This window comes from Vulpes lagopus, chromosome 24 (assembly GCF_018345385.1).
Source record: "Vulpes lagopus strain Blue_001 chromosome 24, ASM1834538v1, whole genome shotgun sequence".
NCBI lineage: Eukaryota > Metazoa > Chordata > Mammalia > Carnivora > Canidae > Vulpes > Vulpes lagopus.
The window spans coordinates 29,616,849-29,630,479 of NC_054847.1; the positions used below are offsets into that span (position 1 = coordinate 29,616,849).

The 13,631-nt window shown below is 35.5% G+C and overlaps 1 protein-coding gene across 5 annotated transcripts in view; it reads right to left on the bottom strand.

Annotated features, from left to right (window-relative positions):
• The window catches only part of ORC4 (origin recognition complex subunit 4), an 85,863-nt gene that overhangs the window by 36,305 nt on the left and 35,927 nt on the right, over nucleotides 1-13,631 (bottom strand). For all 5 annotated transcript variants that reach the window (XM_041739761.1, XM_041739760.1, XM_041739764.1 and 2 more), the window contains 2 exons: nucleotides 12,691-12,767; nucleotides 11,825-11,915 (listed from right to left, as the gene is read on the bottom strand). In XM_041739761.1, the coding sequence (XP_041595695.1) occupies nucleotides 11,825-11,915; nucleotides 12,691-12,767 (168 nt within the window). The remainder of the gene's footprint in view (nucleotides 1-11,824; nucleotides 11,916-12,690; nucleotides 12,768-13,631) is intronic.

Sequence of the window (13,631 nt, forward strand, 5' to 3'; positions counted from 1 at the left end):
AAAATCTCAAAAAACCCACAAATACATGGAGGTTAAATAACATGCTACTAAATAATAAATGGTTCTACCAGAAAACCAAAAAAGACATTAAAAAGCACATGGAAACAAATGAGTATGTAAAAACAAGGGTTAATAATAGCCTTTGGACTCAGTAAAAGTGGTCTGAAGAGAGGGGATAGCAATATAGGCCTACTTCAAGAAGAAAGAAAAATCTCAAGTTAACAACCTAACCTTACACCTAAAGGCATTAGTAAAAGAACAAAAAACCCCTAAAATCAGCAGAAGTAAGGCAATAAGAAAGATTAGAGGAGAAATAAATGATACAGAAACACAAAATAAAACCAACAGATCAATGAAACTGGGAGCGATTCTTTGGGGGGAGAGATTCCATAAAACTGATAAACTTCCAGCCAGACTTAACAAGAAAAAAAAAAAAAAAACCCAAACAAATAAAATCACAAATGAGAGATAACAAACACCAAAAGATACAAGCAATTATAGAAGGATATTACAAAAAAGTACATGCCAACACTGAATTAGAAAATATGGATAAATTCCTAGAAATTTATAAACTACCAAAACTGAAAGAGGAAGAAATAGAAAATTTGAAAAGACTGATTGCCAGCAAGAAAACTGAATCAGTAATAAAAAACACCCAAGAAACAAAACTCCAGGGCCAGAAGGCTTCTCAGGCCAATTGTATCAAACATTTAAAGAACAGTTAATACCTATGTTTCTCAAAATATTCCAAAAAATAGAAAAGGAAAGCTTCAAATTCAATCTATGGGAGCAGCATTACCCTGAAACGCAAACCAGATAAAGACACTACAAAAGGAGAACTACAGGCCGAGATACCTGATGAACACAGATGCAAAAATCCTCAACAAAATACTAGCAAACCAAAATCAACAACACATTAAACCATTCACCATGATCAAGTGGGAATTCTTCCTGGGTTGCCAGGGTAGTTCAGTATTTGCAAATCAACATGATAAACACATCAATAACCGAAAGGAATAAGAACTGTATGATCAGCAGATGCAGAAAAAGCCATCTGACAAAGTATAACATCCATTTAGGATAAAAATTCTCAAAAAAGGTGGTTTAAGAGGGAATACGCCTGAATATAATAAGGCCATATAAGAAAAACCAACAGCTAACAACTTCCTCAATGGGGGAAAAACTGAGAGCCTTTCCCCTAAGGTGAGGAAAAAGACAAGGATGTCCACTCTCGCCATCTTTTTTTTTATTCCTATAAGATTTTAGCCATTTACTTATTTTGGAGAAAGAGTGAGAAAGCACAAGCAGATAAAGCAGCAGAAGGACAGGGAGAAGCAGGCTCCCCACTTGGCACGGAGCCCCATGTGGGGCTCAATCCCAAGACCTTTGAATCATGACCTGAGCTGAAGTGAAGGCAGATGCTTAACCAACTGAGCCACCCAAGCGACCCTCACTCTCACCACTATCATTCAACATTAAGACTGGAAGTCCCAGCCACAGCAATCAGAGAACAAAAAGAAATTAAAAGGCATCCAAATAGGTAAAGAAGCAGTACAACTTTTCACTATTTGCAGATGACATGATACTACATATAGAAAACTCAAAAGACTGGGACAAAAAAACCTGCTAAAACTAAAAAATGTAATCAGTAAAGTTGCAGGATACAAAAATCAATGTAGAGAAATTTGATGCATTTATACACCAATAATGAAGCAGTAGAAAGAGAAATTAAGCAAACAATACTATTTACAATTGTGCTAAAGATAGTAACATATAGAAGATAAACACAACTGAGGAGGTAAAAGACCTATACTCTAAAAACTGTAAAAACTAATGAAAGAAACTGATGACAACACAAAGAAATGAAAAGTCATTCCATGCTGATGGTTGGAAGAACAAATACTGATAAAATGTCTATACTATCCAAAGCAATCCACACATTTAATGCAATCCCTGTCAAAATATTAACAGCAGTTCTCACAAAGGCTAGCACAAACAATCCTAAAATTTCTATGGAACTACAAGACCCTGAATAGGCAAAACAATCTTGAAAAAAGAAAATCAAAGCTGGAAGCATACCAATTTGACACTTCAAGTTCTATTACAAAGTTGCATTAATCAAAACACTATGATATGGTAAAGAATAGACCATTAGATCAAGAGAAAAGAATAGAAAACCAAGAGATAAACCCTTAATTTTATGTTCAACTAATATCTGACATATCAGGAAAGAATATCCAACAGGAAAAAGATAGTCACTTCAACAGCGCTGGGAAAACTGGAGAGCAACATGCAAAAGAATGAAACTGGGCCACTTTCTTACACCACACACAAAAATAAACTGAAAATTGATTGAAGACCTAACTTCAAGACCTGAAACCATAAAAATCCTACAAGGGAGCACAGGCAGTAATTTCTCTGACACTGGTCATACTAACTCCTTTCTAGATAGGTTCGCCGAAGCAAGGGAAACAAAAGCAAGAATAGACTATTGGGATCACACCAAAATTAACAGTTCTACACAGTGAAGGAAACAACCAACAAAACTCAAAGGCAAGCAACTGAATGGGAGAAGATATATGCAAATGACGTATCTTATAAGGTGTTAGTATCCAAAATATATAAAAAACTGACACAATTCAACATCCAAAAAAAACCAATTGGATTTAAAAATGGGTTGAAGATAGGAACAGACATTTCTCCAAAAAAAAAAAAAAAAAAGACATACAGGTGGACAACAGACACACGAAAAGATATTCAACATTATTCATCGTTAGGGAAATGTAAATTAAAACCACAATGAGCTATCATGTCACACCTTTCAGAATGGCTAAAATAAAAACACAAGAAACAACAGCTGATGTGTAGAAAACGGAACTCTCTCGTACTCATTCAAAGGAAAATATGCCCCTCTGTGTTTACGGCAGCATTATTTACATTAGCCAAATGATGGAAGCACTCCAAGTATCCATCAATAGATTAAGGTATAAAAAATATACACACACACACACACAAACGGAAATATTATCCAGCCATAAAAAAGAATGAAATACTGCCATTTGCAATGACATAGGTGGAGGTAGAGAGTATGATACTAAGTGAAATAAGTCAGAAAAACAGAGATACCATATGATTTCACTCTAATGTGGAATTTAGTGAACTGTGAACACAAACTAGCAAAGGGAGAGAGAAAAAAAAAAGAAGCAAACCAAGAAACAGACAGGAAACAAACTGATGATTACCAGAGGGGAGGTTGATAGGAGGAATGGGTGAAATAGGTGATGGGGATCAAGGAGTACACCTGTCTTGATGAACACCAGGTGATTAAAATAAAAACTTTAAAAAAAGAGTTAAAACAAGTTTATAGCACCGTTTCCATTGAAATTACTTCAAACAAGTTACTATGATCTGCCTAGATCAGCTCTTACCTTTTCATGATGTGTTTGTGAGGTCTGAAAGAATTTAAGTGTATTAACATATGTGTTTTCAAATAATTTTAGCTCAATTCCGATGCTGCTAAAACTTACTGTGTGTAATAGGTAACCAACTGTATAATTTCAGTATTTTTCACATACAATGTCATCTTTCCAAATACTTTAAACTAATTATTAACAAAAAAAAGTTGGTTATCCGACTTGGTAGGTTATCCTACCAAGCAGGGTAACTAATATGGTTACCCTACTTCCAGTCTTTGTAGCTAACGTTATAAACATACTGGGATAGTTTATTTAGACCTGCCAGCAGCCAGGGATTTTTATGCTTATCTACTATTATTATTCCTAATATTTGTTTCTTTGGCTACAGTAATTTCTACATCGAAGAGTATTTTCTAGGGCACAATCTGTCATTTGGAATCACATCTATTTTTCTTTTTTAAAAGATTTTGTTTATTCATAAGAGACACAGAGAGAGAGGCAGAGACACAGGCAGAGGGAGAAGCAGGCTCCCTGCAGAAAGCCCAATGCAGAATTTGATCTGGGGACCCCGGGGTCAGATCCTGAGCCAAAGGAAGATGCTCAACCTGATGCAGGACTCAATCCCTGAACCTGGGGATCACATCCTGAGCCAAAGGCAGACAGTCAATCACTGAGCCACCCAGGCATCCCTACATCTATTTTTTAAATAAAATGTTTGAAATACAATAAGCCACCATAACGGCTATCTTTAAAAAAAAAATTTTTTTTTTAAAGATTTTATTTGACACAGAGAGAGCGAGGGCTCACACACACACATGCCCACATGCATGCACTAGTAGGCAGAGCAGCTGGCAGAGGAAGAGGGCGGAGCAGGGAGCCCAATGTGAGGCTCAATCCTAGGACCCCGGGATCATGACATGAGCTGAAGGCAGATGCCTAACTGACTGAGCCACCCAGGTGCCCCACTGTTATCTTTATCAATTAAACTGTAGATTCCAAAATTTTTGTACTTCAAATTGCTTGGTGATAAATATATTGTAATCTTATTTCTTATATTAAAATTTACATGAGAGTTCTTGTCTAAAACAATTTATGTCTTGGGATACTCTACACATAAACTACAAAAGTGAGAGAAGTTAAACAGTGCTCCTCAGCTCTCTGACCTCTCAGTATCAGAGTGCAACAAGAATGAATCAAATAGTACTGGAACATCAAGTACAGGATTCTTCCATATTCTACTGAAGTCAGACTTGGTCAAAGCCCATCAAAGGGCTCTGGTTTAAGATGTAGTAACATTAGGACAAAATGCCAGCACAACAAGAACAATCTGTTTTATTAACTGAAAACTACTCCATCCTAATGGCTATCATCTCCCTAAGCCCTGAAACGGTAGAAAAAAACTGACATAGGAGTTTATATAAAGATGGTATAACATGAAAGGAGATAGTAAGCTGATGAAAAAGATTAAATACTGCTGAAAATGTATATTTTAGAAAATAAATATTTTGGGCTCTTTAAGTCAGACTTAAACACAAAACAACAGACTAAGAAGGTGCATGACAAGGAGGCAGACCAGAAGGAAGGATTATTAGAAACTAAAATGCAGTATCACATTAGAAGCAAACAGGGGACGCCTGGGTGGCTCACCAGTTGAGCATCTATCTGCCTTTGGCCCAGAGCAAGATCCTAGAGTCCCAGGATAGTGCTCACTTCAGCAGCACATATACTAAAACTGGAGTCCCACATCGAGCTTCTGCATGGAGCCTGCTTCTCCCTCTGTGTCTTTGCCTCTCTCTATCTCTCTGTGTCTCTCGTGAATGAATGAATAAAATCTTAAAAAAAAAAAAATTTTTTTAAAAAGGAGCAAACAATGGATGAGACGAAGAAAATCACACTAAAGATATTCCAGAATGCTGAGGGAGAGGAAGAAAAAGATGAAAAGAAACATGGAGAAATAACACAGAGAAATGAGATCAAAGGCTAATCCTAAGAAAGGACAAGAAGAAATGATAGAGAATACTCAAAAATAAAATTATTCGTTAGTGAAAACAGACAAATTCATATTGAGGGTTTGTATAATATCAGTTAATTTTATCCTCAATGCTTAAACACAGCCTGTGAATAATAAATATAAGAGAAGGAAATAAAGGTATAGAAAGAGGAAAGGAAGAAATAAAACTTTCTTCTACTTGTAGATGACATGACTGTAGAAAATCCCAAAGAATTGACAAATTTTTAGAACCAATAATCAATTAAACCAAGATTGCAAGATACAAGACAATACACAAAAGTAATTTGTATATATATATAAGCAATGAACACCTGGAATCTGAAATTTGAAACATAGTACTATTCACATTAGTATCAAAAATATTTACATATGTAGGCACAAACCTAATGAAATATATAAGATTTATAAGAGGAAAACCACAAAACTCCGAGGAAATACCTAAGTAAATGGAAAGATAAATGGAAAGATAGCCCATGTTCATGAATGTCAAAAATTCAATACAGTTAAAGAAACCAATTTTTACAGTGTGATCTATAGATTGAAACTATAAATTAGCTCAAAAATTTCCAGTACTTGGAAATTAATATATTAATTCTAAAGTTAATACAAAAAGGGAAAATACCCAGAATAGCCAAAACAATATTGTAGAAGCACACAAAGAAGCCTGACACTGCCCGATTTTAAGACTTACTATAAAGTTACACTAATCAAGACAGGCAGAAATAGATGGACACAAATACAATTAACTGACATCTGAAAAAGAAGTGAAGGTTGTTCAAAGAAGAAAAGATAGCCTTGTCAACAAATTCTAACACAATTTAAACATTCATATAAAAAAAAAAAAGAAAAAGAATCTAGACACAGATTTCAAAGATTTCAAATTTTTTTTTACACCTTTCAAAGAAATTAATTCAAAATCAATCACCAAACCAAATGTAAAACACAAAACCAAAAATCTTCTAGAAGGAAACATAGGAGAAAACCTACATCTTGGGCTTAGTGATTAAGTCTTAGATTTAATACCAAAGTCACAATCCATGGCTGATAAACTGAACTTTTTTTAAAATGAAAAAAAAAACTGGGTGCACCTGGGTGCCTCAGTCAGGTAAGCGTCTGTCTTTGGCTCAGGTCATGATCTCAGGGTCCTGAGATTGAGCCCCGTGTAGGGATCCTGCTCAGCGAAGAGTCTGCTTCTCCCTCTCCCCCTAACCCTTTCCTCTTGGCTTGTGTGCATACACACACTCTCTCTCTCAAATAAATAAAATCTTTATAAAAAAATGAAAAAAATGCTTGCCAAGAAAAGGATTAATAGAATTAAAAGACAAACCGCAGATTCGAAGAACGTATTTGCAAAACACATATCCAAAATATACAAATAACTCTTAAAATATATCAATAAGAAACAAATCAACAGTTCAAAAATGGTCATAAAATACCAAAGATAGATGAAAATAAGCATATGAAAAATTACTTATTATACATAATTAGAGGACTGTAAATACAAACAGCATTGAGATTCCACCACCTCTCAACTGCAATAGCTGAAGTTAAAAACACTGAGAATACTGAGTGCTAATGAAGATGCACATGGTAAAAAAAGCAAACGGTTCAGTTACTTTGGAAGACAGATCAGTAGCTTCTTATAAAGCTAACCATGGTCTTAGCATATGATCCAGCAATTGGTGCTCCTAAGTTATTTACCCAATTAAGTTGAAGACTATGTCCACATATACAAGTCTTTATAATAGCTTTATTCACAACTGCCAAAAATTGGAACCAAGATTTCCTTTAATAGGTGAATGCATCAACAATGCTACATTCATACACTGTATTATTATTAAGCAAATAAAAGAAATGAGACTGTCAAGCCATGAAATGACATAAAGAAATCTTAAACTCATATGACAAATGGAAGAAGTCAATCTGAAAAGGCTATATATTTTATGATTCAAACTATGTAACATTCTGGAAAAGGCAAAACTTATGGGGGACAATAAAATAATTAGTGATTGCCAAGGGTTGCAGGTTATGAGTAGATATGAGATATGAGTAGATATGAGATGAGTAGATAAAGCACAGGGGATTTTTAGGGTGGTAGAATTATTTTGTATGACACTGTAATGGTGGATACATGACATTATGCATTTATTAAAACCCACATAACTGTACATTACAAAAAGTGAACCTTTATGAAAACCATGGGATTTTAGTTAATAAAAACATACTAAAATTGATTCATCAATTTAACAAATGTACTATACTTGGGGAAGATGTTAATAACAGGGGAAGTTGTATGTATGTGCATGGGGGAGTGGTTATAATAGGGGGGACTCTCTTTTATGCTTAATTTTCCTGGTAAAAAATAGATCTATTTTAGCCAATTTACTAATGAAATGGAGTATAGTTTTAATTTGTACTTAAACATCTTTGTAAGTGTTTACTAACTCTATTTCCTTTTTTTCTGAACCTTCTCCATCCGCTTAGGGACAAATTTCCAAGATGAAGTTCAGAATAAATTCAGGCATTAGCTGCTCAAGTTATATTTTTAGGCTTGACACTTTGACATACACATCACTACAATTCAACTTCTCTGTTGTAATGCCACTTTGTTTCAAGAGGCATAGTTTAGGATAGAACAGGTCCAATGTACTGATTCCTAGAGTTCATTTTCTCAGAGTATCACTATGAGTTTCCTGAAAAATTAAAGCACTATCTAAAAATGTTTTCCTTTCTTCTTTTTTTTTTTTTAAATATTTTATTTATTTATTCATGAAAGACACAGGTAGAGAGAGAGGCAGAGACACAGGCAGAGGGAGAAGCAGGCTCCATGAAGGGAGCCTGATGTGGGACTCGATCCTGGGTCTCCAAGATCACACCCTGGGCTGAAGGCGGCGCTAAACCACTGAGCCACCTGGGCTGCCCTCCTTTCTTCTTTTAAAAAATATTTATTTGAGAGAGACACAGAGATAGAGAAAGAGATAGAGAGAGCACAAGCAGAGAGGAGAGGGAGAGGCAGGCTTCCTGCCTGGCAGGGAGTCTGACTTGGGGCTTGATCCCAGAAATCCAAGATCATGACTTGAGCCGAAGGCATACGTCTAACCTACTGAGCTACTCAGGTGTCCCTAAAAATGTTTTTCAAACATTTGTATGATGATATATTTTCCAAAGATCATAAAATAATGAAGATTGAAAAAAAATTATCTTGTACTGGAAAAAGATCTAAATTCATATTAAGGAGTTTCTTTTTAAAGATTCTATTTATTCATGAGACATACACAGAGAAGCAGAGACGCAGGCTGAGGGAGAAACGGGCTCCCTGCAGGGAGCACAACTGCAGGACTCGATTCTGGAACTCCAGGATCATGCCCTGAGCCAAAGGCAGACGCTCAACCACTGAGCCACCCAGGTGTCCCATATTAAGGGCGTTTACAAAGTATCAGTTTTTATGACCTAAGGTTAGATATTAGTCTGTCATATTCATACTAAGACAAAGAAAATCTGTAAGTATCTAGACAGGGAAAAATCACAGAAACACAAGCTCAAAACAAGTTAGCTGTTGTCGCCAGTGAAATTCACCAAATACTGGTTAACTTGGCTTCTAGTCAGGTAGGCAGAATACACTTGTTTACTCTCTTGAAATTAGGTGTGACCATGTGACACTTTGGCCAGTGAACTATAGGAAGATGCGCTCTGTATCACCTCCCGGTACGAAATCCAACAAGAGTCTGTGTCCATTGTCCATGTTTCATCATGGTCCCTTTTCCTGCATCAGCACTTGCTGCATGACCTTGCACTTTTATGTTTTAGAGGTGGCTACTTTCCTTAAACCTTATAAACCAAATCCTGCCAACTACAAACTTTTCTTTGGGGCTTCCTCACCTCTCTTGGCCTTCAAAGAATTGAACAGAATTACAGCCTTGCTCTGGATTAGGCACTGGCTTAAGGGAATGCGTAGGCCACTAAAACTCTCTCCGTATCAGCAATATGGTTGTTTTACCTTCTTATCATTGGTGAGTTCACTGGAGTAGCACTTTTAATTTCCTTCAAGAACTTTTCCTTTACATTCACAGCTTGGCTGTTTGGTCTAAGGGGCCTAGCCCTCAGTCTATCTTGGCTTTTGACAGGCCCACCTCACTAAACTCATTCATCTCTAGCTTTTGATTTAAAGTGAGACATGTAGGACTCTCCCTTTCACTTGAACACCTGGCGGCCATTCCGGTTATTATTTGGCCTCATGTCATTATTCTTGTATCTTAGACAATAAGTAGGCCTGAGGAAAGGGAGAGAGATGGGAGAGTGGAAGGCAGTGGAGCAATCAGAACAAACACATTTACCCATTAAGTTTGCCATCTTATACAGGCATGGCTCCTGGCACCCCAAATCAATTATAATAGTAACATCAAAGATCACTGATCACAGATCACCATGACAAATATAATAATGGAAATACCTAAAATATTGTGAAAGTTACCAAAATGTGACATAGAGACAAAACAAGCAAATGCTGTTGGAAAAAATGGTGCCTGCATACTTGCTCAACAAAGGGCTGCCAAAAATCTTTGTTTAAAAAAAAAACAAACCACACACACACACACACACACACACACGCAGTTATCTGCAAAGTGCAACAAAGCAAAGCAAAATGAAGTATGCCTGCACAAACTAATAAAAATATGATATTTTTCTTCCCTTTTTTTCTGGACTACAGACAAATGTTTCTTTTCACAGATGCATAATAATCTATTATGTGGATTAATTGATCAGTATTCTGTTGATGGCCATTTATGTTGTTTCTCTTCTTTCACTATTTAAAAATGGTGTTGCAATGAGTAACTATATATACATCATTTCACAAGTATAAATTCCTAGAAAGGGTTGCTGAATCAAAGGGCATATTACTTTGTAATGTGGTTAAATACTGTCTCTTATTCTAGTTATGTCAATTTATACTACCCACAGGAACACGTGTCTAATTCCCTGTAAGTTTACAATCTTAATGTTATCAATTCTATAGGTATGTCAACCTGGTAGACAAATTTACTAATGTTTTTAACAGATTTGTATTTAATTTTCTGTGACATTTCTGTACATATCCTTTCCTCAGTGTTTCTACTGTTAATAATATTATTGTTAAAAATTTAAAACATTCTACAGCTAAAAAGCATAGCAGTCACATGGTTTACTGTCAAAACCACCCAAACAGTACTGAAGTCAAACATAAAGGAAAATCTTACTAAAGAACTCAAGAATAAAGAAATAGTGGTAGTATAAAATGATGAGCATAAGCACTGAACAAAATTAAATACAGTCAAAACAAATATTATTATAAACGGGAAAATTCTTCAAAGATTAAAAAAGAAATTAGATATATATTCTCACTGGAAATGGGTGATTACAGTAAAACCCTTGTTTCCTCACCTTACATAATATACAGTCAACATTTATTACTTTAAAAACAATCATTTCTTTTTTTTACTTTTTAAAGATTTTATTTATTTATTCATGAGAGAGACAGAGAGAGAGAGGCAGAGAAACAGGCAGGGAGAAAAGCAGTCTCCATGCAGGGAGCCTGATGTGGGATTCGATCTCGGGACTCCAGGATCATGCCCTGGGCTGAAGGCAGGTGCTTAACCGCTGAGCCATCCAAGGCACCGCAAAAAACAATCTTATTTCTAATTAACATAACTTTATCTAATAAATAATTTTACTTCTGCAAATAATTTTTAAAAAGTATGTTAGTGAGAAATCTAAATTCATTGCATGTAATACAGCAGAAAAGAGCTTTTACATAGCACAAGTACTGAAAATTGATAGTAATATGCAAGAGTATCTTTTTGAGATAACTAAGCAAGATAAAGAGGGAAAGTAGAAAAGAATTCTAGATCATGTAATCGTACATACGAAAAAATTACTTGAGTTAGGGTTGAACAATAAACAATAAAACAATGAGGGGGAAAAAAGAATGCATCGTATGACAGTTACCTAATTTATAAATAGAAATAATGCTTACCTTGCAGGGTTAGGGTAAGAAATAAATGATAACACAAATAAAAAGCATAAGGTAAGGTACAGAACATAGATGAAAGGCACCAAGAACGTGCTCAAAAAGTGCTAATTTGTTTTTTTCTACTGGCAATCACAAACTCTTCACAGACAAAGGCCATGATGGAAAAAACATCAATTGAAAATCTGTTACTGTGGGGAAAAATAAGGTATAAAAGTTATGCTCAACTCAAATATATCACCCTAAGTTTTAAGGCTTTGCATGTCTTCGATGATTTAAAAGAAAAAAAGCAAACTTAACAAAATAATGAAAATAATAAAAAATATTTTCAGTACTGTCTCTTAGAATCAAGGCACGCCTACAGAAACAAGGATATACCAGAAATCAATTTACCATGGTCTTTCCTGATCCTCGTGGTCCAATAATGAGAACAGAGTTACTTTCTCCATAGATAGCAGTTCTTTTTAGCAGCTCAATTAAGTGTCTGAAACGACATAAATAAGCCAAAATTTAAAAAGGAAGCTGGAATAATTTGTAAGATAATACTATTTAAAAGTTGAATTTGAGTAGGCACAGGAAACAGGCATTCCCTTTTTCTCTTTGGGCGCTTAACTTATGCTCCAAATTGTCCTACACAGAAAAACACAGAAGAGAGGGTGGGTCAAAATGAATTTTCTGGAAACCTAAAGAGGAAACCAAGTAAGTTTGTAATATCCTGGCTTTATGATGGTATGGGACAAGAGACAACAGTAGTAAGTCTTGGGACCTTTCACTCTGCAGCTGGCTGTCCAATATTAGGTGCAAAAAACTCAGAATTTTCTCCATAATACCAGATGGCAGGAGCAACACAAGATTGAAAGGTAAGGAGCTTTTTCATTATCTGCTCTTGCTTTATAATACTGAGTTTCTATTAAAAAAAAAAAAGATTTTTTTTTATTCCTATAAAAATGTCAACCTTATTCAGATAAAAATGCGTGTAATATAAAAATCCATGTAATACAATTTTTGCGGGACGCCTGGGTAGCTCAGCGGTTTAGCACCTGCCTTCGGCCCAGGACATCATCCTGGAGTCCTGGGATCAAGTCCCGCGTCAGGCTCCCTGCATGGAGCCTGCTTCTCCCTCTGCCTGTGTCTCTGCCTCTCTCTCTCTCTTTCAAGAATAATAAAATCTTAAAAATCAAAATAAAAAGATAATTTTTGCAAAACCTAAGGACATCTTTAAATAGATTTATAGCAGACAAAGGGAGAGCTAAACTTACTTGTATTGTACTTGTACTCCAAATAAGTTACTCTGTGGGCTCTGATGACAAAATCTTTCCCGTAAAATTCTTTGTACCTGATAAAAACAAAGTGAATAAATATAAATGAAAATGTTACACATGAAAATAAAATATGAATGAGAATATACTTTTGTAACAATTAGAATTAGGTATTAATGAGCCTATTCAAACCTCCCTAAATAACTTGTCTTTAAGAGTTCTGGTACCATTTTCATGAATTGTAAAATTAATGGTTCTTTTTACCTATCTCAAATCCCAGAGGAAGAGTGAGAATTTACTTGTATGGTTCAACAAGAGAAATAATTACTTACTTTAGCCACACTGGCAATTTGAAGGTTGGTTTATTGCAATGTGAATAAATGAATACTTTACTTTGTATGTAACATCTAAGCCACGGAACAAGAACAGGAGAGAATCTAATAATGTAATCTCATCTAATAATAATGCTCATGAACCATACCTCAATCTCTAGAGACCAAACAAATCTAAACCGGCTTAGCTCAAGCCCTATTTATCTGCATCTGTCATAAAAGTCGAGATTCTAAGAAAATAAGTTTAAAAGTTCATATAGTTACTGAGGACCTATTAGAAGGAGAGCATGTTACTACTAAAGAGCATGATCCATGCCTAAAGAAACATTAGAAATAAACAGGAGAGGGATCCCTGGGTAGCGCAGCGGTTTAGTGCCTGCCTTTGGCCCAGGGCGTGATCCTGGAGACCCAGGATCGAATCCCACGTCGGGCTCCTGGTGCATGGAGCCTGCTTCTCTCTCTGCCTATGTCTCTGCCTCTCTCTCTCTCTCTCTCTCTCTGACCATCATAAATAAATAAAAAAATTAAAAAAAATAAAATAAAAAAAGAAACAGGAAAGAAATAACACACTGGAAAAAAGTAGTAATTCAGCATTTAAGGAAATACTCG